At 49.4% G+C, this 27,717-nt stretch overlaps 1 protein-coding gene and 1 long non-coding RNA gene across 2 annotated transcripts in view; one reads left to right on the plus strand and one right to left on the minus strand.

Moving 5' to 3' along the window:
* The window catches only part of LOC143269733 (uncharacterized), a 36,379-nt gene extending 18,407 nt beyond the window's left edge, over positions 1-17,972 (plus strand). Inside the window, exon 2 of the long non-coding RNA XR_013046373.1 lies at positions 14,835-17,972. This is a non-coding gene — a long non-coding RNA (uncharacterized LOC143269733). The remainder of the gene's footprint in view (positions 1-14,834) is intronic.
* Positions 351-9,564, minus strand: Odf1 (outer dense fiber of sperm tails 1). The gene is made up of 2 exons (XM_016001391.3): positions 9,103-9,564; positions 351-933 (listed from the first exon to the last, which is right to left on the minus strand). The coding sequence occupies exons 1-2, from the start codon at positions 9,423-9,425 to the stop codon at positions 483-485; spliced, it is 774 nt and encodes a 257-aa protein (XP_015856877.1). The 5' UTR covers positions 9,426-9,564; the 3' UTR covers positions 351-482.
* Positions 17,973-27,717: the final 9,745 nt, after the last annotated feature.

Raw genomic sequence — 27,717 nt, forward strand, 5'->3', positions numbered from 1 at the left:
TTCAATGGCTGCCCTGCTCTCGGACCTGCGGACGTGCCGCACATTGCTCTGTTCTTTTGAGGGTTGTCTGGTCCCCAAGTAAAATCCACAGTCCTGGTGGGCTTGGGAAGGAGGTCACATCACCACCAAATCCTCACTGAGGGTTATCTTCCTCCTAAGCTACTCTAAGAGTGCTCTTTCCAGGCAGGGCCACTTCACAGGATTACTTACTGTCGAGGGACGTCTGTGAGTTTAGAGGTTGCTAGGGATGAAGGATGTGGAGGGCAGATCTCATCTTCCATCCTGTCCTTCAATCCTTCAGTCAGCTAACTCTGGAGGGGGTCACAGCAAAAGACTAGCACACAATGGCGTCAGATTGCAGTTGTGTATTCAGTTTCCTACCTACTTGAACCACACGGGCTATGGGAAGGGGAAGAGAGGTGCCTAAGAGCTGCCTGGCTGGAGAACTGACTTCTGCTAAGACATAGGTTCCTACACACGCCTTACAAGATCATCTTCCTACAGGAGAATCGGCTTCCACAGGGGTAGCAGGGGTTACAGGGGTCACAGGGGCCACAGGGCCCGCAGGGGCCGCAGGGGCCGCAGGGCCCGCAGGGGCCGCAGGGGCCGCAGGGATTGCAGGGATTGCAGGGAGATGTGCAAGGGTAGCATGGGGACTCGATCTTGACGCAGCTGCCGAGCCCGTAGGAGTAGGTCACGTCTTTCTCATCCACGCATGGCGGCAAGCTGAACTCCTTGCAGATGTTCATGTAACTGTACTTTTTGGATCCGAGGCAATCATACCTGTTCTCCCTCTCGGCTGACACACAGACTTTGCCATCCTTCACTCGCACCTTGACTTGATCAGGCTCAAAGCCGCACACGTTCACTGACCCTAAAATGTTGCTGCTGCAGCAAGAGGAGGCCAGAATTCTGTTGGTCGTCCTTCTGAGTCTGTGGTTGGAAGGGGGGGAAGGGAGAAGAGAGATTAGACCTCTGGACCACACACAGCCCTACCCCCACCCCTTTTCGCCTCAAAACAACCCGATGGAGATCCGTTGGCCGTTCGGGTCTTTCTCTAATGCTGCTGTAAGTTGCGGACACTTGGCCTGCCCCTGAGCCTCCCTAGCCTCCCTGTCACCGATCAGTGCCCTTCCCTGGGATAATGGTGCTAATGCATCACAACACGGACGGAGGGCTAAATGAGATGATGATGTTTTACTCAGCACTGCGCTTGGTTCATGAAACATCTTGCTTGATTACCACCGTTAGCATTCCTGTTATTTCATCATGTAGTTTTGGTTTTCTGATGCTGAGGTTTGGGCCTCATCCATGATAGGGAAGCAGTATCAAGTAGGCTACACCCCAGCTCAAGGCTCTTTTTTTTTTTAAATGAGACACAACCAGTAAGCTAGCATTTGAACGCTGCATCTTAAAGATCAAAGCCAGATCCAGCAGATCTGCAGATCCAGCTATCCAAGGTGAGGCAGGAGGATTGCTTGAGCCCAACAGCTGAAAGATAAGCTGGACACCAAAGCACGATCCTTCCTTTTAGACCATCGTGGGGCAGACAGACAGACAGACACCCCACCAGAAAGCTCATTGGCAAAGGACAAGGCAAGAGAGCTCTGGCCTGGTTCTTCCTTGGGCCGGGAGAGACCCTGGACAGCTCCTGTCAGTGGAAAACCAGTTGTCCGGCTGCCAGTGTGGATCAGATTGCAGTGATCTCCCAGGGGCGTGCTGCAGCGATCCTATCTTCTTGCGAGAGTTTGCTGTGTGTGTGTTTCCCCAGCTCCTCATTCATCAGAGGGACATTCATGCCGGGGTGAGTGGAGTAAGCTACAAACTGGAGTCTGAAGAGCTGGCTGCTGTGTACATCCTTATTACCAGCAGCTCACACTAACTGAGCAGTTAGGATACACCAAGAGATAGGGAAGCTGGGCTGGACAGTCTGCTCAGCAGGTAAGAGCACTTGCAGCTCTTCCAAAGGACCCAAGTTCAGTCCCCAGCACCCTGTCAGGCAGCTCGCACCCCCCTGTAGCTAGCTCCAGGGGATCTGGCGACCTCTTCTGGTCCCTTTGGGCACCTGCACTCATGCACTCATGCTCACACAGAGATAAACACATAAATAAAAATAACTCTTTTTGAGAGGAAGGGGCAAAGTACCCAACCCGAGCAGTGCCCCCAGAACTGGGCTCTCTTCCCTCACACCTCGGCTCTGCTGTGCAGACAAGTTGTTGAGCTTCCTATGCCTCAGTTACACTGGGAGAGTAACGAGTAACCCACCTCCTGGATGGTTGTGCTTACCCGAGGCATGGAATGCATTTAGTGTTGCTTGACACCCAACCAGGAGGGGAGGCCTTTGTTTTCTTTGTTCTTAAAATGCTCCTTCCAGGTGCTAAGGGTGCCAGAGGTTGTGTTTTGTTTAAACTTCACTACAACCCTGTGGTGAGATTATCATTGTAGCACTTCAAATTTTTTTTGAAGATTTATTTTTATTATATTTTAACTATGTGTAGGGGTGTGTGTGTGTGTGTGTGTGTGTGTGTATTTGTGAACATGAGTGTAACTATCTGAAGAGGCCAGAGTCATCAGGTACCCTGGAGCTGGAGTTACAGATGATTGTCAGCAGCCTGAAGTGGGCACTGGGAACTGAACTCAGGTCCCCTGGAAGAACACCAAATGCTCCTAACTGCTGAGTTCTCTCTCCAGCCCCTGTATCCCTCTTTATACTGAATTTTATTTAAATACATTCTTCTTTTCTTAAGTTACACAACCTCATTGTAGAAGATACAGGGTATATAGAGAAACTAAAGTATTTTTTTAATTTATTTTATAATTAGTTTAATTTTACATATCAGCCATGGATTTCCCTGCCCTCCCTCCTGCAGCCCACCCCCACCTCCCCCAAGCCCATCCCCCATTCCCATCTCCTCCAGGGCAAGGACTCCCCTGGGGATTCAGCTCAGCCTGGTTAACTAAAGTATGTTTTAAACACTCTAACACATATAAATATTTTTGTTAGATTTTTCTCGTGTGTGTGTGTGTGTGTGTGTGTGTGTGTGTGTGTGTGTGTGACAGAGAGAGAGAGACAGAGATTTCTACATACACATATGTACATTTATGAGTGTTCTTATGGAATCATGCTATACATACTGCTTTTTTGTTTTTTTTTTTTTTTGTTTTTTTTTTTTTTTTTGTTTGAAACAGGATTTCTCTGCGCAGTTTTGGTGCCTGTCCTTGATCTCACTTTGTAGACGAGGCTGGCCTTGAACTCACAGAGATCTGCCTGGCTCTGCCTCCCGAGTGCTGGGACTGAAGGTGTATGCCACCACCGCCTGGCTTACATACTGATTTAATTTGTATTTCTCACTTGATAAAATTTCATGGGACTGACTTAACGATGTGAATTACCACTCTTGTATTGAAAATTACAAACTAAGACTCGGCTAATTACAAAATGACTAATAGAACTCCTTTCTGGAAGACGTCAAAGCAAACAACCTGAGCAATAGATCAGATGACGCAGCCAGAGTCCTTCCTTCATCTCCCTTCTCCCCTGGCCCTGGGGAAACTGAGGGCAGCATGGTAGTCCTCCTTGCCCTGTGTGTGCCAGAGTACCTTAGGTCATACCAAAAAGAAAGGAAGAAGGCTGGCCTCTCTGAAGTCACTGTATCTGTGAGATAACTAGACTCGGCCCCATCTCCCTGGGTGGGTGGAGATCTCACAGAGGTGTGGGGAACTGGCCTAGACACCAGTCCTCTCTAGCTGGACCATGGCTGGAGAAGCAACCAAACACTATGTGAAGGGCCTCTCAAGACTCATTTATGGGGGGTGTGTGTGTGTGTGTGTGTGTGTGTGTGTGTGTGTGTGTGTATGTGTGTGTGTGTTTGTGTGTGTGTATGTGTGTGTTTGTGTGTTTATGTGTGTGTGTGCTCGTGCATACAACACAGGGAAAGTCAGTCTTGTTTAGATGAGAAGCATGGGATCCTGACATTAATGATAGTGATGGTGGGCTAGGACTAACAAAAGCAAGCCAGCCGAGAATCCCAAGCAGGTTCCCTAAGCCTCAGCTGATTCTTCTAGGAAAAGCTTGGCCTGTTCACCACAGGAGCTAGAGCCTAACCTGGGAACCTGACTCGTCAATCACAGCCAACTTTCAGATCTGTGTCCTCTTAGACACCTGAGTCCCAGCTACAGTCAGATGTATTCTATTGCTGGCCCTCCCTGCCTTCCTCTGTTCCTATCACCTCGGCTCCTTTGGCCTTGCAGTAGCTGTCCAGGGGTCCCTAGCTGTCCAGGGGCCCCACACTGTCCAGGGGCCCCACACCATCCAAAGGTCCCACACTTTGAGTCTTCAGAAGACTGCCTAAAACTTTCAGCCAGGCCAGGTTTCTTATCTTTTCTACATTAATGATTATGAGTAGGAATGTGTGGTTGTAGGAGAATTTGCTGGGGCCACATTTGACTCATCAAACTCAACTCTGAACTTGGGACATGCTTCTTGCCTGGTGGGTTACCTACAACCTCAAATGGGTTTTTCCATGACTGTAAGGTTCTGATCAGGGGACGGGGCCTCCTGTGCCCTGCCCCCTTGGATTAAGGGGAGCTTGCCAGCTTGTGGGGGAACTACGCCCGTGCACAGAGCTCCCCTCTTTCCTCCTGGTCGCGGCTGTATTCACTCCCATGTCCAACCACACTCGAATGCAAAACACCCTGCCTTTCTTGTAGAGCTATATACTCAGCTGTTTCCAGAAAGATCAGTTCCAACCCAGTGAGGGAGAACGTCACAAAGACGTGACTCTGAAGAGCACAGAGCCCTCTAGACTTCACTGGAACATTCTTTTTCTCTTGATTTTAAACCCATTCCAAAGAGCTACCTAAACTCCGCTCCTCACATCTTTATCTTCAGCTGCCTCCTTCTGCCCCTGCCCGGTGGGTGTGCACATGTTTGTGTGTGTGCACATGTTTGTGTGTGTGCACATGTGTGAGTGGAGGCCAGGTTGACATCGGGCAACCTTAGATTTAGACAGGGTCTCTCTCTGAATGTGGACCTCACTGATTAGACTGCACTGGCTGCCAGCACCCTGAGCTCCTCCTGTCTCTACCTTCCCAGTGCTGGGGCTCTCGATGCCACAGCACCCAGCTTTACGATGTGGGTGCTGCAGATCTGAACTCGGGTCTCCGTGCTTGTGAGGCAAGCACTAGCCACTGAGCCGTCTCCTCAGCCCCTCTCTGCTCTCTTTTCCCGCTTTCCTGCTTTCCTTAGACTTGTGGAGTAGACGAATGTCACTCTGCAGCAGGGGGCAGGTTGTGGGGTGCAGGGGCATCCTTCTTCCAGCAGGGCTCACACAACACAGTGTCTGGCTCCCGCTGAGCTCTAGCTTCCCTGGGTTCGTATAGAGCTGAGACTCTGCCTGTCTAGTAAGTTCCGGGTGATGCCGCTAACACTGGTTCAGGGTCACACTAAAAACTGATAGGTTGCTATGCACATGTGCTCTGGACTCCGGCAGGTGTGGCTTTCTTGGCTCTGCCACCTCCTAGTCATCAAGAACACTGCTCCTTAATGTTTCATTGTCAGAAAGTGACAACAGCCGACCAGGGCATTAGGGATATGAAACAGGAAATGCTAGGTATCTGGTGTTTACTCCATGAGCTCTAAGTCCTCTTTATCAGGCTATGTAGGCTCTACCTTAACAGCTTTACCGTAAGTCTGAGACCTTCAGTGAACAACTCCCAAGCCTGTATCATTAAAGAAAAAGGTTAAGCCAAATAACACTCATCTAAGACTGGAGGGTAATTCAGTGATAGAATACTTACTTAGCATACACAAGGACCTCGGTTTTATTTCTAGCACAGAAAATAAAATTAAAAGCTGCATTTGACCTACATGGGCATCAGCTCTCCCCTGTGTAGTCAAATGATGAAGGATTCTGAGACCTAGGGGTTTGAAAGAGTAGAACAGACACTGAAGAGGCAGCTTACTCCCACCTATCAGTGGACCCAGAAGCAGCAAGCGGAAGGGGAAATCGACTTTTTGGTAGCCATAAAACCTCTGCCTTGCATCAGCCTCATTGACTGAGTAGATTCGGTGAAAACCTCAAACTCATAGTGTGAAAGTAAAAGAGAAGAGAAATAGTTGAGGTTTTAAGATGGCATATTTTGTGTGGGGGATTTTCCAGGGAATTTCTTATTAAGAGTCAGGCTAACCACAGATGCTTGGGTGAGCGGATGGAAGGCCGTCTTGGGACTGGTCTCTAGGAGAGGGCACAGAGGTGGAGCCCAGTGCAGCTCAAGGGCACAACTGCCAGCTGAGGTGCACCAGCTGGCAAGGACCCAAGCCAGGAGTCAGCGGCACCACGAGCGTCCAGCCGTTAGACAGGACCGAGGAAGGACAGGGTTTGTTAGTTTCTCTAGCTTAAGCACAAGAGACAGGGAAGCCCACGAAGTGTGGATGTACAAGCTTAACTCAGGCTGGTGGCATGGCTTCATGAAAGAAAACCCAATTGTCACCACCATCCCTTTGAATCCAAAAGTGAGGGAAGAGACAGGCCACTGCCAGAGCTTGGAGTGCAACAGGCGAGACCAGGAAAATCGGGAAGTGGCTAAGGAGACAGAAGAGCTGAGTCTGGTCCCTGCTAAGGAAGACACTGTCTTTTAAAGTAGCTGCTTAAGAAACAATAGTAGTGAGCAGGACTTTTAAATCCTTGTCTAAAAACAGCCCACTGCACACACACATCCATCCAACAGCAGATACTTGTGGAGGGCGTTTTAAAACTGTAATTCAGTCATCTTGACAAGGAGACACTGGAGACATGGAAGACTTGCACACAGAGGAAAAAAAGTCCAATATAGCTGAGGCAATTACAGATCAAGAGAGAGAATCTTCTGGACAACATAGTCAGACATCTGAAAAGACATGTCACAACTCACTGATGCCCAGTCATCCAGTCATTCTTTTTTTTTTTTTTGGTTTTTCGAGACAGGGTTTCTCTGTGTAGCTTTGCACCTTTCCTGTAACTCGCTTTGGAGACCAGGCTGGCCTCAAACTCATAGAGATCCACCTGGCTCTGCCTCCCAAGTGCTGGGATTAAAGGCGTGCGCCACCACCGCCTGGCACCCAGTCATTCTTTAAAGGGGCAAAAGGTCAGGCAAACATGAATTCTAAACTCAAAAAGCCTTGAGCACAGTTTCACACCAAAGATGGTTTAAAAAAACAAAACAAAACTGAATGGAGATTGATTATTTTGAGACCTATTCAGCCACAGGTCAGGAACTAGATTAAAGATAAGAAAAAAGAAGGCAATTCATTGGAAGAAAAATTGGTCATGAGTCCTTTGGGATTGGAGCTCAGATCTGGGCTTTCCTGCTTTTACCTCCATCAGGAAAACTGAAGCTGTAGGGTTGGAGCTGACACTGAGTCCTTCCAGACAGTGAAAGGTCAGGCTGATGGAAAGAGAGCGCAGGACTTTTTCAAGGTGGCGTGAACTGGAAGAAAAGTGCTGGGGAAGAAAAGAGAATTGGAAGATAAAGGAGGGCAAACCTGAGGGTCACAGGTCCAGGAACTAAGTAAGGGCACCGCCCACTTCACACAGGGAAAGTACCGCAGGCCGAGAAAGCGCGGCTCTCACAGGCCGGAGAAAGCGCGGCTCTCACAGGCCGGAGAAAGCGCGGCTCTCACAGGCCGAGAAAGCTTGGCCCTCTCTGGATCACTCTACTGAGAGTAAGGCTTGAGGCCGAGTCTACTGTGTGCCAAGAAACAGCCCTGTGAAAAGGCAAGAGGACACAGTGGGCAGAAAAAACATCTGCCCTGGAAGTGGGGGCAGTCAGATGACATAGAGCCATGGAGAGAAGACACAGACCAACTCACAAAGAGCAAATAGTAACTAGACCCTATTTCACAGTGTGAATGTAAGAACTTGACATCCTGAGGAATAAAAATAAACATTGGTTCAAATTTGTAAATAAATTTGCGACTACTCCATCCCAGATTGTCAGGTAGGTCTGCTTCTGACCTTGTAACTGATGACATCAGCAGCAATTGTCCCATTACCCTTCTCAATAAAACATCACAGTCACTGTTGTCAAGGGCTTTGTCCAGGCACACACCCATTAATCCTTCCATTCATCCATCTGTTCATCTTCCTATGTATCATATCTGTTTCTGCTCTGTTTTTAAGACTAGTCCCTTATTAAACATGATTTTTCTGCCTCTGGCCTTTTCACTTAATGTATCCATATATAAAAGAACTTTCCAACTTTTCAATCCCATTTTAAAAAAATTTTTGAAACAGTCTCACATAGCCCAAGCTGACCTCATACTCTATGTATCAGAAGCTGGCCAAGAACCTGTCATCCTCTTGCCTCCACCTCCCAAGTGCAAGGATCTACAGGAATCAGCCATCCACCTGGTTCTTTAATCCTTTCTCCGTATTCAGTAAACAGTGTACAGTCATTTACATAACCAGGGGCAGTGCCCCTCATCTATATAGGATGTAGGTATATGTGAAAAGTTGGGAAAGGGTTAAAGAAACATACCAACTCCCCCGTTAAATTACCCAGTTCAGTGAAAACCCCATTTGAATCTTCTGTGAAGGCTGTCACACATCCTTTCTGAGACTGGAAAGGGAGGCCAACAGAGCAGCCCTGAGACTGGATAAGTGAAAGGTTTCCACGCACAGAGGAAATGCCTCTGGCGTTCAGTCCACTCTCTACTCCTGAGGTTTCTGGCAAACATTAAGGGTTTGGTCAATGATTATGACTTCTCCTGCAGTCATTTCTGCAAGCCCAGAAATACTCACTCCAGTCATACCCAGAAGAAACGTTGAGCTTGCTGCTTCCAATAGCTTTTTAACGACACCTGCCACTTCTCTCCCTCATTGAGACCACCTTCTCCATCACACTGGCACTCTCGCTGTAGACGCCCACCAATTTTGCCAGCCCACCGCCTCACGCCGCCTCTGGAGAACCTTGATATTCCCCCCAGGGACCCACCTTTCTTACGCCTCGCCTGGATCCCTTTTCCCGTCTGCTCAGCTGTCCCCGTCCCCTCCGCCCCCCTCCTCCCCGCTGCTGCAGCTGCTGCGCTGGCTGACTACGCAGGCCTAGATCACACCCTCTCACTTGGCCAACGCTCTTTTCTCATCCTCAAGGGCGCGGGTAGCTTTCCTCTCTAAGCTGCGGAGTGACGGGCGAAGGCAGTAGAGCTTGTAGTCACACAGGCAGCAGGGGTAGTAGAGGTCGCACAGGCCACAGGAGCGGGACCGCTTGGAGTAGCAGAGGCAGTAGGGGTAGGGGTGCAGGTCACAGCAGCAGTACGGATGCATGTATAAGTCACACAGGCAGCGGGAGCTGAGTTCGTCGATACATCTCAATTGCCTTAATTCTCTGTCCACCTTCTTTATGTCCCTCCTAACACTGTCCAAAAGACAACTCAGTGCAGCCATTATGGTCACACCTTATTGTTCTGTGAGTACCTTTGGGAAATGGCACTCAGAGGAAAAAATTGTTCTAAGCTCAGCTCAGAGTCCTCCTTTAAAATTAAATGAGCCACACATGATTCACTTACTTTAAAGCTTGTGTTCTGTGACCCCGCCCACCCTCAAGTATGTCATAGTCTCCTGGTTACCGTGCCAACCGCAGACACTTATGGTCCCCAAAGACCCTCCTCAGGGCTACTCCCAGGATCATACTCACACTGAGTTTCATTCACCTGAGTGGTGGCGGGGCTCCCCAACAGTCACAGCCTTTTGGGGTTCATGAACCAGCCTTTAGTGTCCTTGACTTGTATGTGTTAAGAGGCTATGGCATGGATGTGAGTGTGGTTTTGATCTTGGTGTAGAAATAGCAGGGGTTGCCTGGCTCTGGTCTCTGTGCCTTCTGGTTCTAGACCTGAGCCTTCTTGTAAGGTTTATTTCGGCTGCAGATTGTGAGGAACTTTGCTGTCTGCTCTTTTCTCCTACCAAGTCCGCCACAAGTCTGCCTTTGTCGTTGACTTTCTCAGTCCCAAATCTCTGAGTCCCATTCATGATTATTATTATTATTTTCCTGGTGCCAGGGATCAAACGCAGGACCTCACACATCATGGACAATGCCCATCCTTTATCAGCTAGGGTTCTAGCTAACTAGGAACATCAGTTCTTCACTAGTCCAGGGCTCATATGCTCTCGTCTCCTGCCGCTCAGGGTCCTGTCTTTCAGGCACCCCCTCCCAGCAAAGATGGTCTTGTTTCTAAGCCTCCAAGTGCCTGGCCCCTGAGTGCCTCCCAAGCATTGGCCCTGGTCCTCTTCCATTGGTCTGAAACCCCTGCTTCAGCCGCTGCCTGCGCGCTAATGTGGATTAACCTCTTAGACCGCAGACTCGGCCTCAGATTTGACTTGTCCTTATCTACTTCTGTCCCTCAGACCACTTCCATCTCTCAATTCCCCTTTTCCTAGACTAAGACCCAGGGGAGGCACAGGATGTCAAGTGGGCGTGACACCAGAGAGGGAGCTAAGGGCGAGGTTTGAAGGCCACAGCAGGGGGATGGATTATTTTGAGTTCAATAAAGGATCCATCCTCTCCTAGCGATAGATGTTAAAGTAGGTCAGACCCCTTGAAGAGGCAAGGGCTGGTGGTCATGGTTCGAGGAGTACTAGAAGGAAGTTGGAGTTGGAGCGGTGGCTCAGTGGTTAGGAGCATTTGTGCTTGTGCAGAGGACCGGGGTTCGATACCCAACACCTACATAGTGATTCAGAATCACTTCAAGTCCAGTTCCACAGGATCTGATACCCTCTTCTGACCTCCACAGGCACCAAGCATGATCATGCACATAAATGCATGCAGGTAAAATACACATGAAACAAAATGAATAGATCTAATTTTAAAATAAGGAAGCCAATAGGCTTTTTCTCCCTCACTCCCCTCAAAATCCACCCAATCTGATTTCACACTGGAGCCAGACTGGTTTTGCATATGAACCTGTCACCCCTCAGTGTCCTTACTTTTCACCTTAAAATTCACCTGCTCACTCTGGGAGGCCTTAGCTCACACTTACCACCTCATTTGGACTGAAACAGAGTTGCTCTGCCTGCTTAGAAGCTGAAATCTCTGACCTCGCCTGGGATCCAGTTCATTACTGCTCCCTCTTGCATGGCTGTCCTTGGGAAGTCTTCTCTGTCCTGCCACCAAACATTCATGACATTCTCTCTCCCTCTCTCTCTGTCTCTCTCTCTCTCTCTCTCTCTCTCTCTCTCTCTCTCTCTCTCTCTCTCACACTCACTCTCTCTCTCTCCCCCTCCCCTCTCCTTTCTCTCTCACTCTCTCACTCTCTTCCTTCTTTGACAAGGTCTCATATAGCTTGGGTTAGCCTTCAACTCACTACGTTAGCTGAGGATGGCCCATACCTGATCTCCTGACTCCACCTGAGTGCTGAGATTTGAGTGTGCACCACCACGCCTTGTTTATGAGGGGCCGGGAACTGACCGGAGCCTCGTGCATGCTGGGCAGGCACTCTGTTCACTGAGTTACAATACCCCCCGCATGCATGCTGGGCAGGCACTCTGTTCACTGAGTTACAATACCCCCCCCACACACACACACATGCATGCTGGGCAGGCACTCTGTTCACTGAGTTACAATAACCGCCCCCCCCCCACATGCATGCTGGGCAGGCACTCTGTTCACTGAGTTACAATACCCCCCACACACATGCATGCCAGGCAGGCACTCTGTTCACTGAGTTACAATTACCCACACACACACACACATGCATGCTAGGCAGGCACTCTGTTCACTGAGTTACAATACCTCCCCCACACATGCATGCCAGGCAGACACTCTGTTCACTGAGTTACAATACCCCCCCACATGCATGCTAGGCAGGCACTCTGTTCACTGAGTTACAATACCTCCCCACACATGCATGCCAGGCAGGCACTCTGTTCACTGAGTTACAATACCCCACACACACATGCATGCCAGGCAGGCACTCTGTTCACTGAGTTACAATACCCCCTCCCCCGCCACATGCATGCTAGGCAGACACTCTGTTCACTGAGTTACAATACCCACCCCCCCACACACACACACATGCATGCTAGGCAGGCACTCTGTTCACTGAGTTACAATACCACACACACACATGCATGCTGGGCAGGCACTCTGTTCACTGAGTTACAATACCACACACACACATGCATGCTGGGCAGGCACTCTGTTCACTGAGTTACAATACCCCCAGCCCCGACATGTTCCGTGTATGACATTGCTTGTCTGTTTCCAAAACTAAGCAGGATATTGACTGATTTTGCTCACCGACAGCCACCTAACACAATGCCTGGTGCATCGTCGGAGCTTAGCATTTACCCAGTGAGCCACCAGATGGACAAATAGCAGAACTTAGTGAGCAGAATGAAAGTGGAATAAAGGAGGAGTCAGTAGTGACGCCCGAGTCCGTAGCTTGGCAGGCTCATGGCGTCACTGAGGCGATGAGCTGGGGGTAGTGTGGTCAACGGGGCGAGTGGCAGCTTCCAGGTGAACTGTGGAGGGGACTCGTGGATAAGCGATCCGGAACTCAAAAAAAGAAAGGTGGAGGTACGAACCAGGAGACAGGATATGCATAAACAGCTCATGCATGGGGACAGGATGGAGACAAACGACTGAGGAAAAGAACCAGAAACAGGGGTGCCACAGAGCTCATGAGAGTCTCTCAGTGGTCACCAGAGAGTATGCCTCAGCATACTCAGAGTATGGCTCAGCCTTCCGCAGCCGTGACCTAGAAGCCCCGCTTCTGTGAAGATGAATGTCTTAGACACTTAGGCAGCCAGCACCCACAGAGGAGGGGAAGCCGGCCACCTGGGTCAGGTGGGATGAGTCAAAGGTCAAGTTCTGCTTTTCTAGTGACCGAAGCTAATGCCCTTTGCAGGTAGTTCTATGCAGTTCTGAGGGGTGGCCTCTGTTACCAGGAACACGACCTGTAGGTGTATCGGGATTTCTCCAACACCAAGTGAAAGACTACTGAATTCTCATATCCCAGTGAATTCCGTGATTAGCAAATGTCAGCAAAGGTTTGAACAGGCCGTTCTTGTTTTAACTTGTTAAATACACATCTTGCAGAGCTTAAACACACATCTCAGTCTACATGGCATGTTATTAAGAAGTCCTGACTTCATTTCACTGGGATTCTCACGTTACCCCACCACCCTAGCAATTTCACTCTTCCATCATGAATACATTTTTTACATCATTTCAAGTGACTGAATAAGTATATTTACAGATTCGACAGAACAATTGTGCTGCCTCACACGGGTAGTATATGCTGAAGAGGCATATGCAGAAGGATTGTGAATTCAAGGCCAGCCTGGGCTACATTATTGCTGGGTGTGGCGATGCAAGCCTTTAATCCTAGTAGTTGGGAGGCAGAGATAGGTGGATTTTTGTGAGGTCGGTGACAGCCTAGGCTACATAGTGGGATGTCTCAAATCAAAAGAAAACTGAAGATTCGGTGGAACTGTGGTCTGTTCACATCAGAAAGACAAGGCTGAAGTTAATTAGAATCTGCTAAAAATGCGTAAGGACGAGCTACAGGCACAGCTCCGGGAACTGTTAACATGAGCATGTTCACAGGCTCTAATGCAGAGGTGGGGGCCTATCCCTTACACCAGATTAAGTCATGGACGTGCCCACTCCCCTTGGCTGGTGCCTGACAGACCTTCCTCTGGGATAGAGGGCAGGGCCAGCAGCTTCCCAAGCCAGGCAGCACTTGCCTGGTCCCAGCGTTAGCAGAACTGTGTGCCAAGAGGGGCCTCTTCTGCTCCTCCACCGGGCAAGGCAGGTGCAGGCCAAGTCCACTCACTAAGCCAAAGCTACAGAGGTATTCATTCATCTAGAGGTGATGGGATCAACACACAGTGTGAAAACACTAAACCCCAAATTATGCACTTGACATGGCTTTCATTCTGTTGGAAAGAATCCAGTGAAGGGGAGCCTGACCCTTAGAAACTGTCTGTGGTTACTTCTGAGAAGTAAGGTATAGTGGCTTTTAAAATTCTCCTTCCTAGGGCTGAGAGTGCAGCCCAGCGGTAGAACTGTGAGAGGGTTGGGTTCAATCCCCCCAAAACGAACAAAAAGTGTAGTCTATTATTTGTGTGTGTGTACATGTGATGTGTATGTAGTTACATGTGCCTGTGTGCGTGTGTGTGATGTGTATGTATGCGGTCACATGTGCCTGTGTGCGCGTGTGTGATGTGTATGTATGTGGTCACATGTGCCTGTGTGCGCGTGTGTGATGTGTATGTATGCGGTCACATGTGCCTGTTCCACATGCAGAGTGCTCAGAGACACCTTTGTGGAGTCAGTTCTCTTTCCACCTGTGGAAAATCCATGGACTGGATTCAGGTCACCAGGCTAGCCTCACCCCGGAGCCATCTCACCAGCCCTGAAATTCTTTGCCTGCCACGTGTCTAGCACTCACATCTGGTCCCATCTCAAAAATCCAGGCGAGAGGCTGAGGAGACGGCTCGGTGGATAAAGAACTTCTCTGAAGGTTGAAGGCCAGAGCTGGGATCCCCAGCTCACACGTAAAAGCCCGCAGGGATGAGAGCTCACCTGGAATCCAGAGGCAGGGATTCCCGGGGCAAGGGGACCAGCTGGATTAGTCAAACTGAGGAGTTCCAGGTCAGAGGCAGGCCCTGCCTCAGCACAGTGGAGAGCTCGAAGAGGACACTCAGCATCGCACACAGTCAGGAGAACTTTTCCACCATCCCCCAGCAGGCCCTGGGGGACTCTTCCGTAAGACACGTCTTTGGCCTGTCCATCACCCATGAAACCTGCTTTTAGGTGAATAACCGTCTCCTTCTCCCGCTCCCCACCATTAGGTACTGTCAGTGAAGTGGCCTAGCCGAAGGACGGGCACCTAAGCTGGCCAACCCGCTGTGCCTAAACACAGTTCACGTTTCCAAATTGGTCCTCAGCTGCTCTCGGGGCTGTCAGCTCCTCAGGCATTTCCGACAACCTCATCTTTTTCTTCCTCTTCTCTTTGCCTGCTCTGTATTTTAGTTTTTAGACAAGGGCTTCACTACGTAGCCTAAGCTGGCCCAGAACTGACTATATAATAGCCCAGGCTGGCCCTCACCTCTAGACAATCCCCCTGCTTCGGCTGAACTCCCCAGTGCTAGGATTACAGCATGTGCCACCAGGCCTGGCTCAAACCCTCGGCTTCTTTTCACTTACAGAGGCCAACTGAGGCACTGGCATGGATGGTAACACAGGTTGGGATTCCAGCCTTTCAGAGGCACTCAAGTCTGAGGCCAGCCTTCTACACAGAAGTCTTGGGGAAAAAAAACAAACAGCCAAGACAGGCCTAGTGCTCGGTGGCTCAGGCCTGTGATCGCAGCTCCCCAGGAGGATGGCCAAGTTCAGGGGAGCTGAAAAATTGAAAGAACTAGAACACAGAACATGGATAGCGCACTTGCCTACTGTGAATGAGACCCTAAGTTCCAGCCCCAGGACCAGAAAAATCAAACATTTCAACAAACAACCGTGGAACTCCACCGGGGTGACAGCCTGCTCCCTTCGGCCGACTCGCAGAGACCGCTCCAGGCTGAGCTTGGAGGCGAGGCAGCCGCTGCCCCGGAGGACATCATCTCCTGTGAGCTCTTCTTCTCCCCCTTAGCCCGGATCTCAGGACCTCCAGAGCAGCTGTCACGCCGAAGGCCTGTGGGTGTGGAACAACGGTGACTCATGGGAGGGAAAACACCAGAAAATGCCAGAAAGATCATCCAAGAGCAGCACCCCTAGGGCAGCAGAAGTTCCCATGGGGCCAGAACCTCAGGAAACATTCTGGAAAAGCTCTTACGCACATCGGCCTCCCCTGGCAGAGTCTCCGCTGGGAACCCAGGGCAGGTGAGCCTGCAAGACAGGCCATTCGGGCTTCGAGACAGCCATGACTGCTTTGAATGGCAATAATCCTATGACTGTATTGGCTCGCGTAGTTTGATCTTCCTTTGCTCTTCCAGCCCCATGAGGTCTTTATAAAAGAAAGACTCATTTGCTTAGATATTTTATGTGTATGTGTCTGTGTGCCTGAGTGTACGGATGTGGACCATGTGTGTGCAGGTGCCTGCCAGTCCTCAAGAATCCTGTTCTTTCCATCTACCATGGGTTCTGGGGCTTGAACTCTGGTCTCCAGCTTTCATGGCAAGGGCCTTTGCTTGCTAAGAGTCTCGCTGGGGCCCCGTGGGGATCTTTAAGGAATTCCCTGCTGGGTAAGGTGAGAGAGGGAAGGAAGTGGCATGTTGCTCCTGCAGCTGCAGCCAGCCGGCTCCTTTGGCAGCAGGGAGGCTGCTCCAGGAGGGTGGGCAGCTTCTAAGAGCAGAAGGGCCGAACTGAGCGAGTTTTCCTTTGGCTTTTGGAAAATCTGACGACTCTGACATTGAGGAGTGATGGGAATTTTACACATCAAATAAGCAGAGGCATGTCTTTGTTAAGATTTGAGAAGCAGACCCAGGTGTGGGGGTGCATGGCTGTAATCCCAGCACTTGGGGGTCAGAGGCAGGATCAGTGTTCCAGATCGTCCGGCTACATGGTAAGTCTAGGCCAGCCCCTACCTTTAAAAAAAATGATGGAGGGGGGCGGGAGGAGGAAGGACAGGGGAATCTGTGGCTGATGTGTAAAATTAAATTAAATTATAAAATTAAAATAATAATAAATGCTTTAAAAATGATGGAGATTTTAGGGTGCTTAGTCTGATTTTCCTGGGGTGTAAATTGGCACCCTCCCTTCTGACTCTGTGTTCTAACGACCCCCCCTCTTGGTGTTCCTTTCCCACCTCCTCTCTTTCAAGCTCATGAATTCTCCAAGAAAAAGGTCGGCAGCAGTCTGGATTGTTCTTGGTGAGGAGAAGAGACTCAAAATGTCCTTGAATTTCACACTAGAATCATTCAAAGATCAATGCAGGTGTTCATGTTCACCTGAGGCACTGGAGGCCTTGCTTCTCTCCCAGAGGGTGACTCGGATGGGATTGTATTGAACCCCAATGCCGGAACAGAAGCCCTGTTTAATGTGTGGTCTGACTGGCTTTCCAGGGGAAGCTCCCAGCCGCTGAGGTACACTCGGGCTCCACTCTGTCTCCACCCACTGCTGGAGAAGGAAACATGGGACAAGATAGGGTTCCTGATGCCAGCAGCTGCAGGGACACCCGGACCCACCTTTGGGCAGCAAAGAGGAGGAAGAGTTAGAAAAAAGGAAGAAGGTGGGTGTGAAGTCCGTGAAGTGCTGGGTCTAAGGTCATGCTATACTTCACACGGATCCTGAGGAACATTTTAATAATCCAGTTTTATTAATCAGTACTTACCATATTAGAAATTACTGCCAAGAGCTGGAGGTGTAGTAGGGTATGTGTTTTCTTTTTCTTTTCTTTTTAAAGATTTATTTATTTTATGTATGTGAGTGCTCTATCTGCATGTATACCTTTATGCCAGAAGAGGGCATCAGACCCCACGATAGATGGCTGTGAGCCACCATGTGGTTTCTGGGAATTGAACTCAGGTCCTCTGGAAGAACAGCCAGTGCTCTTAACCAATGAGCCATTTCTCCAGCCCAGGGTATGCTTTCATTCGCAAGGCCCTAGGTTCAATTCCTTGTACTACAGAAAGAAAATAAAATTAAAACAGGAATTCATAAAATGTATATTCGTTTAAAAACTGATTATTAATAATATAACGGAATGTGGTGTGCATGCCTGCAAGCATAGCACTCCAGAGACCAGGAGAGGTGGGCCAAGAATCTCAGAGTAGCCTCAACTACTGCTAGGAGTCCGTCTCATGGAGCGAAGGAAGAGGGGCTGGAGAGGCGCATCAGCAGGAAAGCATTTGGTTCCAGTGACTCCTACCTTCCTGTAACTCCAGCTCCGGAGGGTCTGACACCCTGGGTTCCTAGGGAAACTGCACTCACTTGCCCATGCACTCACACAATTAAAAACAAAACATATCTGAAGAGAGAGAGAAAAGGAAAACTCTAACAACAGTAGCTCCAGTACCTGTTACTACCAATTGTATTTTAATTTTAAATTATTTTTTTATCTTTTTGCAATTTTTGCAGTTCTGAGGGTTAAACCTGGAGTGTGTCACATGCTAAGCAAGCATTCTACCTATGTAGCTGTGGACACAGCCCCAAATGATTCGGAGTGTATGTACACATGCATGTGTCCACAAGAATGTGGACGGCAGAGGCCAAGGGTGGGTTTTACCCCTCAGGATACCCTTGCCTTCCATCCTGGTTTTTGAGATGGGACCTCTCACTGGAACCTGGGACCACTGATTTGGCCAGGATGGCCGGACAGCTGAGCCCCTGTTCCCACTCCCACCTCTAGCACAGGGGTTACAGACACACGTCACTGCACCCACTTTTTACATGGGGCCAGGGTTCCAAACTCAGGTCTTCCTGCTTGCACTGTAGGTCATTAATTGACTAAGCCACCCTACCCCACCCTAGCCGCCAAAGACATTTTTGATGGGACATTTTTTTTAATTAGCACACATACACACACACAACAACAACAAACAAAAAACAAAAAAAACGAGCACATGCCTTTAATCCCAGCATTTGGAGGGAGAGTTGAGAGGATCTGTGTGAGTTTGAAACTGCTTGGCTCCAGCACAGCCAGAGCTCCATTACACAGAGAAACTCTATCTCAAAAAACCAAACCAAATCAAACCAAACCAAACAAAACAAAACCCAAAACAGCAACAACTAAACCACTAGCACATGGGCACTGATTTACAGTCCTCCTAATGTCTGGCTTCATACAGAACAGCCCGAATATCTCCTCTTCCTCCAACCCACTGCAATGCATTATTAAACAGAAGAATCCAGCTGTGCACAGATGTGAACTTCACAAGGGAGCAGTCTCTCAGACTCCTCATGGTCATGGCCATTTCGTGTCGAAGATGGCTGCTTTAGTTCAAGGTTCTAGAAACACACAGTGCCTCAAAACGGCAATAGCTATACCGTTCTGGGAACGTGGAAATCAACCTCACATCTTGGTTTGTGGAACTTTTGGGAAATCTTCCCACTGATTGATCCCTTTCCCTGAGAACTGCCAGGACCCCTTCTAAGACACGGCCTGCCCCTTCCGTGGGCATATGTTTCTGTACCCAGAGAAGAATCTAACTGCAGCTGGATCTGCTGGGTTCTTCCCTCTGGGAATTTAGCATGGGGTGGGCTGCAGGGAAGCATGACCTGGGCTCCGAGGCTGTGTGGGGAGTCCCCAGCTCTTCCTGCTTCAAAGTCCTGGATGAGGACCCTCTGTTCACTGATTATCCCATCCATTCATTGGTTTAGCAAATGCCTCAAAGATCAATACCAAATATGAATCTGAAAAGCAAAGGAAGTAGAACCTTGGAATTGGACCTGGAATTGGCTGACAGAGTGCTTGCCTGGCATGCATAGAGCCTTGGGTTTAACCCAGCACAGCATAGAAACAATTGTGTGGTATATGGATCTATGCATCTACAACAGTCAGGATGTGGAGGTAGGAGGATCAGAAGTTCAAAGTCATCCTCAAATATGTATCAAGTTTGAGGCTAGCCTGGGCTATATGAAATCCTGTCTCAGAAAGCGGTGGAGGCTGCAGCAATGGCTCAACAGTCAAGAGCACTGGCTACTGCTCTTCCAGAGGACCTGGGTTCAATTCCCAGAACCCACATGGCAGCTCACAACTGTCTGTAACTCCAGTTCCAGGAGAGCTGAAGCTCTCTGACCTTGTGGGTACCAGGCAGGCATGTGGTGCACATACATACATGCAGGCACTCATCCATAGTCATAAATAATAAAAGTTTTAAAAATCTTTTTTAAGGTGGGTAGGAAGCTGATTGTTTATGTTTTTGACTGGGGATGTAGCTCAGTTGGTGGATATTTATCTACCACACAAAGTCCTAGGTTTGACCCTACCACTGCATGAACAGGCCATGGCAACATGTGGCTGCAATCCCAGCATTTAAGAGGTGGAAGTGGGAAGATCAGGAGTTCAGAGTCCTCTGCTGCTACATAGTGAGTTCAAGGCCAACTCGAGCTACATGTGAGTCTGTCTCAAAAACAAAAGTGCAAGAGTCTGTGGTATAGTTCAGTGGTAGAGCACTTGACTTTGTTACTGTGACTGGGTTTCATACTCAACATCAAACAAACCAACAACAATAAAAACCATGTGGATCCTGGCCCCAGCCAAGCTGTGACCCCTTTGGGACTGATCTGGATGTGGCCCATTGTGTGGGCTGGATTAGTGGGTCTGGCTAAGATCCATCTGCTCTTTGAGAAAGAACTGTATAAAGCAAGGGGATGAAGCTTGGGTGGGGGCCACCCTCTGTGGCCTGCCTTTTAGTCTCAGTCCTAGAAAAATCTCCCCATGGCAGGACTGCTTTCTGTTTTTGTTTTGTTTAAGCTAAATTTTGCAGAAAAGAGGAAACATTGTAAACCTAACCTGGTGACTTGTCATTCATAGTAAGAGATACCAGAAACCCCTTTATTCCTGAAGGCATTGACCTCTCCACGAGGGTCCACTGACCTGTGTTCTAGAGCCTTAAACAGGTTCCCAGCTCTGGCCCTGGCTTTGTATAAATGCCGAGAGGTAGAAATCCGCATGCTGGTGCCTTGCTTCCCTTCCTCGGTAGCAGAATTGTTAGGGTCATCTGTGCTGTGGAGTCTTACACATTTCATCACGCTGTAAATACACTCCAATGTATTCATGCTACTTACGTAGGTGGACATAGCGGGATGTTTCCCACTTGAGACTGTGGTGAGGAACAAGGCTGTACATGTCACTCTGGTACCTGTCACTCTGGTAAATAATCACAGCATTTTTGTGGTCTGGAGTCGCCTAGTCTTGGGGCATGCATTTGTTCAGCCTCCCTGGGCTCGGGTAAGCAGCCTTCCAAATCAGTGTGTTTGCATATAGGGTTGGCAGTGAATTACTGTAGGAACTAAACGAGGTCGAGTCTTGTTTTGAGTCTGTGCTTCTATGATAGGATCTTCCATGCCTGACTCAACATTCAGCAAAGATGGCATCCCTTACAGGTCACCTATATGAATCAAGAGATTAGTGAAGAGGCATCACAGAACAAGATGCAGTTCGTGCCGTGTGGAAAGTAGCACATGGATAGTGTCCAGAGGCCTCCCGGGACAAGATAGTGTCAGTGGGAGAGAGACAGAGAGTGCTGGCCTCCCACAGGGATCTCACTGAGTGCCTGGAGCCGCAGAGAAGGCTCTGCCTCTGAGTGGCCAAGGCCAGGGACACTCTAGCCAACACTGGATTGTGTGGTGTAAAGAAGGAATCTGCCCCCCACTGCGATTCGAAACAGTGTTGGTTTTCCAAAGTTCTAAAGAATACCCCTTAGCTCCCCCACTCCTGCCCTTCTGCCCGCTGCAGTGGACCCAGGTGCCCCAGGTGGCCTGGGGGATACCCAGATGTTACCCACAGTGGCATCCTCCAGAGATGTACTTCAGCAGGGACATCAGGGTTCTCACTTGAGAACTTCAGCAGGGACAGGAGCAGAAGCCTGTAGGTGACTTCTAGGCCAGAGGACCAGTGACATCATCAAAGCCAGGCAGGGGAGCAGTGCAGGGGAAAGGGTGCTCCTGAGGGGCAGCAGCAGGGACCTTTGTGAGACACCTGCATCTAGAGGCGCTTGGAAGAGCTTGAGGGAGCACTGGGGACCCCCAGCAGAAACAGCAGCTCTCAACCCTTATGCAAAGAACGTGGCTTCTTCCATCTAAATTCCCTCAGAGGTCCCTCTGAGCATGTCAGAGACCCAAAGCCCTGAAGGGGCCTAGTTCTTGTTTCCCTTATGATCTTATTCACTCCTAATTTTGCAAACGAATGTCTTTTACATAAATAAAATTGGAGGGCTGTTTCCCAGAAGTTTCTCAAAGCCCAGCCCCCTACACTATCAGAGGCAGGGGTTGGATGAAGGAGCATGGGCCGCAGCTGGAAAAGCCACCCATATGACATCCCCACCTCTCAAATAGTGACCACGACCACCGGAGGGGCAGGGGTCCAGGACATGGCCTTTCAGTCATTCTGTCTATCTCCTGCCAACTGCTGCCAGCCGATAATCTGCTGCCTGCGTGGGTCTCCAACCTCTTGAATGACTTGTCTTCAGCTGTCTTCACCTTGGCACCCACCCCAAGGTAGTGACAGTTTCTGTCACCTCCCCTATCTTAGGTTTGGGCTCCTCCCTCCGGTGAGAGCACACTGACTTGTTTATTACAGAGGACTCTGGCCTCAGGACAAGGCCTGCCCTTCTCCCAGGCCACAGCTGTTTTATCGCCCACCTTCCCACGGGTTGGAATTCCAGACGCCGGGACTGGGGGGAGAGAGGCTGGACTTCAGACCGTGCCCAGCCCCTGCTCCCTCACCTCAGTGCTCTCTCTGAGCCATGCTTAACCTTCTCAATTTAGTGACTTCTACTCAGTGCTCCAATCTCAGCTTAAATGCCACATCCCTGGGGACGGACTCGTCAATGCGCCTGAAAGATGCTTCAGAGTGAGCCTACGTGTGTCCCAGAGTCCCTGTCATGGTGTTCATGGTGTCTACATGTCCAACTTACCCTAGAGAGGATTGGGCCTGTGCTGCAAGTCCCCATCCACAATGCAGAGCACAGTGCTAGGTTCAGCAGGTGCCGATGGGCTCAACAGATGGGTTGAGGACAGCCAGAGGCTGCGAGGGACAGACGGGTACCGGTGAGGCGGAGCTTGGGAGTCCCTGTCAGGATATGACCAGACGGCCTCCTGCGTGCCTCCTCCTGCCCGCCATCCCCTTGTGTTCTCAGTAGCTGCCCCTGGTCCCCAGCTTAGAATTGTCTCCCTCCTGAGGTCCTAGCTTGTTTTTGTCGCTGTGATAAACATCATGCCCAAAAGCAACCTGAGGAGGAAAGGCTTTACCTGGCTTGTACATTCCAATCACAGTCCATCATCGAGGCAAGTCAGAGCAAGACCTGAAGCATGAGCTGAGGCAGGGACCGTGGAGGAACACTACTTTCTGTCTCCTTCCACAGCCTGCTCAGCTCCCTTTCTTACAGGACCCAGGTCCTTGGTGGGGAGGGTGGCGCCGCCCACAGTGGGCTAGGCCCTCTGGCACTAACCATCAATCAAGAAAATGCCCCTAAAGACATGCCCACAGCCAACCCACAGAGGTATTCCTCCACTGAGGTTTCCTGTCCACAGGTGACCCTGGTTTGTGTCAGAGTGACAGATACTGATCAGTACACCTGCTGTGAGCTGCCATGCCTGCCTTCCCCAGGCCTCTCCTACCCAGGGTCTCCAGGGTCTTTCACAAGGCAGCTAAGGAGGCGTTCTCCAGTGCTGTGGCCACGGCCAGGGTTGCCCGGTCCTTACAGCATCCCCACCCTCTGTTAAGGCCTCCTGTGTGACTGTAAATGAAGAAATGGGAACGGAAGGCTACTCGGATGTGAGAGGATGTGAGAGGACAGCCGTGACACATTGAACCCATGCAGGCAGCACACACATGCTCTGCCCGTGCACGACAACATGCACACACAGAACCCTCATCACCACCAAGATGACCTTCCCTCCCTCCGTCCTCCCTTCCTCCTTTTTTCTTTCGTTCTTTTTAAAACTGTTTCAGTTTGATGGGACTGGAGAGATGGCTCAGTGCTTAAGACTGCCTACCTTTCCTTCTTACAGAGGACGTAGGTTCCACTCCCAGTACTGACATGGTGGCTCACAACCATCCATAATTCCAGTTCCAGGGGCTCCAACAACCATTAAAGTCACAGGCACACATGTCATGCACAGACATACATGTTAGCAACACTCATACGTACAAAATAAAGTAAACCTAAAAAATAAAATTCAGTTTGAGGCAGCCTAATTAAATGTATATATAACCCCCGCTGTCCTGGAACTTACTGTGCAGGCCAAACTCCCCCAGGTTTGCAGCAATCCTCCTGCCTCTCCTGAGTGTTGTGAGTTCAAGTACACATCAAAAGCCTGGTTACAGTGATTCTGCTATAAAGAGAGCCAGTGAAAGATGAACTATACAACAAAATGAGCTCACTGACTATGAATAGTCCATTTTCTATTCTAAAAGCCCAGTACCACCGACTGAGCACCCCCACACCCACTCACACATACACTCACTCACACCCACACTCTCACTCACATTCACACATATACTCACACACTCACACACACACACTCAAGGTTTATTTTGGTTCAAGGGTCTACAGGTGAACATGGAGGGCCAGCATCTATTCCTTCTTGAAAGAACCCAGAGATGGCACAAAGTGCCACCAGGCAAATAACAAGCAGAACCCATACATCCACTCTCTCCCCTTTTATAAAGCCAAGAAGAGTCAACCAAAGAGGCCCCAACTTGACAATCTATCTGATCTTGTCCTATCCTAAAGGACACCTCTGACTGTCCATGCCAGACCGAGTTTCTACCATCTTAGTATCTCCCCCACGATGGGAGTGGAACTCCAACACAGGGAGTCTTCAGGGATCTACGCCAGAACCAGAACCGCGTCTCAGCTGCAGCATTAACACACAATCAACGCGTCCATACATCAGGCTATAGGCATTGTTTTCTTTTATTGCGTTATTTCCTTGCCTTCCTCAGTGTTGGCTTTGCACTCAGGCTTGTTTCCCTCAACCTGCAGACAGCTACCAGCGATCATCACAGTTACCTGTGACCTAAGTGACATCTGGATGAGAGGCAACAGCTACCATGCACTTATCAAGATAGTCTTTCTGGGTGTGGTGGTTCACTGTCTGGAGCAGGAGGATCAAGAGTCCATGGAGGCCAGCCTGGGCCACATAGCAAGATCCTATCCCAAAGGAGAGAGAAAGGGTGCCGGGCTTCCTCTAATTGCAGCAGTTGATGTCCTGGGCTCACTCCTGATTGCTGTGAGAGGTCACTGCTGTCACAGGGCTCAGCAGGGCCCAAGCAAATACTTGAGCAGAATATTTCAAGGCTGCAGTCTCCCTGTGTTTTTTGTCTCTGAGAGCAAGTGGTTGTGGCCCCTCATCCTCACCCAGACCCGCCCATCCTCAGGGCTCCCTAGGAGATGACAGCCGAGCTGCTAACAGGACCCCTGAACCAAGACCTCATTACTTCAGAGAATTACCAGAGTGGTCTCTGCCTCTAGAATGCTAGGATTAAAGGCGTGAGTGCCACCGTTTTCTGGCCTCTATGTCTATCTGGGGGCTGTTCTGTTCTCTGACCCCAGATGAGTTTATTAGGGTGCACAATATTTTGGGGAACACAATCTCACCACACATGGCACTGTAGACTAAATTGTATTCCTCCAAATAATTACTATGTTGAAAACCTAACCCCCAATGTAATGTATTTGAAGACTGGGAATTTGAAAAGATTAATTAATGCTGAGTGAGTTGTATTCAGACTACAGAAAAGAAGATATTCTTGTTGATTGTTTGTTTGCTGTTTGTTTGAGACAGGGTCCCTCTATGTAGCCCTGCCTGTCCTTGAACTCACTATGAAACCATCTGCCTGCCTCCGGCTCCCAAGTGATGGTATTAAAGGCACACCATCTTTAAAATTCTAAAGAGACACTTGTGTCTCTCAATCTGACTATCAGGCTATAAAAAGGACAGATTCCCAACTAAATGGGAATTTCCACATGACTCTCATACTGGGAAAAGCAAAAGTCATCAGCCAGAGGGGGCTTGTCACCCAGGAAGAGACTTCACACCATTCTAACAACTTGTCAGATCCCCTAGCAGGATGAAACCCAGCCTAGACAGAGGAGTCAACAGTGGGCGGAACCACACTACAGCTGGAACTCCTTAAAGGTTCCTATCCTTGGTCCTTTATTTAAACTTTTATCTCGAGACTTCAGGGACCCTGTTGCAAGGCTGACTTGAGGGGTTCACTTCATCTTTTTGCCCCTGTTTCCAATATGACCACATTAAATAAATTTCCTTTTTCTGCTTTCTATTCCTTTAATTGGCTTATTGAGGTAGCTGGACCTGACTTGGGACACAAGCTGTGCCCCCAAGTTTGATAACAAGGTCATCTGGGAAAGACGCTGATCCAGTATGACTGAAATCATGTAAGAAGAGGAAAGCACATGAGGATAGACTTGCACAGAGAAGGGACCACGTGTGCTTCAGTGAGAAGGTGACCGCCTGTAAGCCCAGGAGAAAGGCTCAGGAGAAAGGAGACTCACTGACACCTCCGTGATGAACTTCAAGCCACAGGACTGGGAGAAACAGATTCCTATTGTTTCAGCCACCCAGCCTGAGGTATTTCGGAATTTCACCGTGGTGGCCCAGCAGACTAACGCTCATGGTTGGTCACGATCCATCCATCAGCAAGAAAACTTGCCCACAGTTTTGCGGTGAGAGACTGTTAGCAACCAGCTCTCTAGAGACAAACAGGCTGGCGGGTCTGATTTGCCAAATTACTATGGTGTCACCACTCCCATGAGGGCCGGCATCAAGCACCAGTATGATCTCACTGAACACCCAGGTGAGAAGAAATGCCCACCATTGGCTTTTGCCATCCAGGGCAAGCTAGCTCCAGACCACCCTGCTCATCTGCCGATGTCAGAAGCAAATAACCTTTAGCAGCACAGTGCACAGTGATATTTTTCATAATAAAATAGGATTTTCCTAGTTCCCTAACATTTACACACAAACACCACACACACACACACACACATTCATGTACATATACACACATATACACACATACACACACACACAAGCTCAGCCAAGGAACTTGAAAATACAATAGTTCATGGGTTCTGCTGTCCTTATTTTTCAATTCTAAATCTATGTAACACATTAATAAAACATAGGAAACAATAGTACAAACTGGCTTTTCTTTCAAAGGCAAAGAGCCCCCCACTAGGGCCACTAAGAGGAAGAACGACGTTTCCCACAAGGCTGGGCAATCTGCCGTCTTCAGGTTCCTCGTGGTTTCTTCAGTCATGCAAATGAACTATTTCCCAGAAACCTTTGCCTTCATTCCTATTATTTTCCTATCACACTGCAATCTACTTAGGAAAATATGTGTTAATTTCATCTCTATCACGGGTTTCACGTGTCTCTCCAAAGCGGTTTTTAAAGTACTTGAAATTCCAATCTGAGGCTCTGGTTCCTTGGGCACAAACTTGAATGATTAATTAGACATTTCCACTCCATTCCGGCTCAGGAGGTACAGGACACTTGCGCAGGGGGTGCAGGACACGTGATCAGGAGTGCAGAACACGTGATCGGGATGCGGGTCACGTGATCATCGGGTGCAGGACATGTGCTGGGGGTGCAGGTCACTTGCTCAGGGGGTGCAGGGCAAGTGATATGTAGTTGTGTCGTGTGCACCCCGCCCCACCCCACCTACTTCTGCTGCAGCTCAGTCGGCACTCTGCTGTCATTCTGGGACGGCAGGCAGGCTTCTATTCCTTTTCTCTGAACCCACCTTCACGGAGTGGCCATGAGCAGAATTCACCAAGAACCCTCTGCTCCACTTCAGACATTCTTGGTTTTTTTCTATGTCGATCTTGAAGGCTGTACTCTACACAGCCTGGGTTGGCCGCAAACTTGGAGCAATCCTCCTCGCTTGCAGCGCAAGCGCAGGGCTTACATGTGTATGTCGTCACATCCGCCCTCCTGCCCTAAACTCCCAGCTCCTTCCAAAGGACGCGGGGTGAGCTGGCCTTCAGTCCAGGGAGGAGAAGCTGGCCATTGCAACAGCCTCTCCTTGGCAGCGCGCTCCAC

This window comes from Peromyscus maniculatus, chromosome 20 (assembly GCF_049852395.1).
Source record: "Peromyscus maniculatus bairdii isolate BWxNUB_F1_BW_parent chromosome 20, HU_Pman_BW_mat_3.1, whole genome shotgun sequence".
NCBI lineage: Eukaryota > Metazoa > Chordata > Mammalia > Rodentia > Cricetidae > Peromyscus > Peromyscus maniculatus.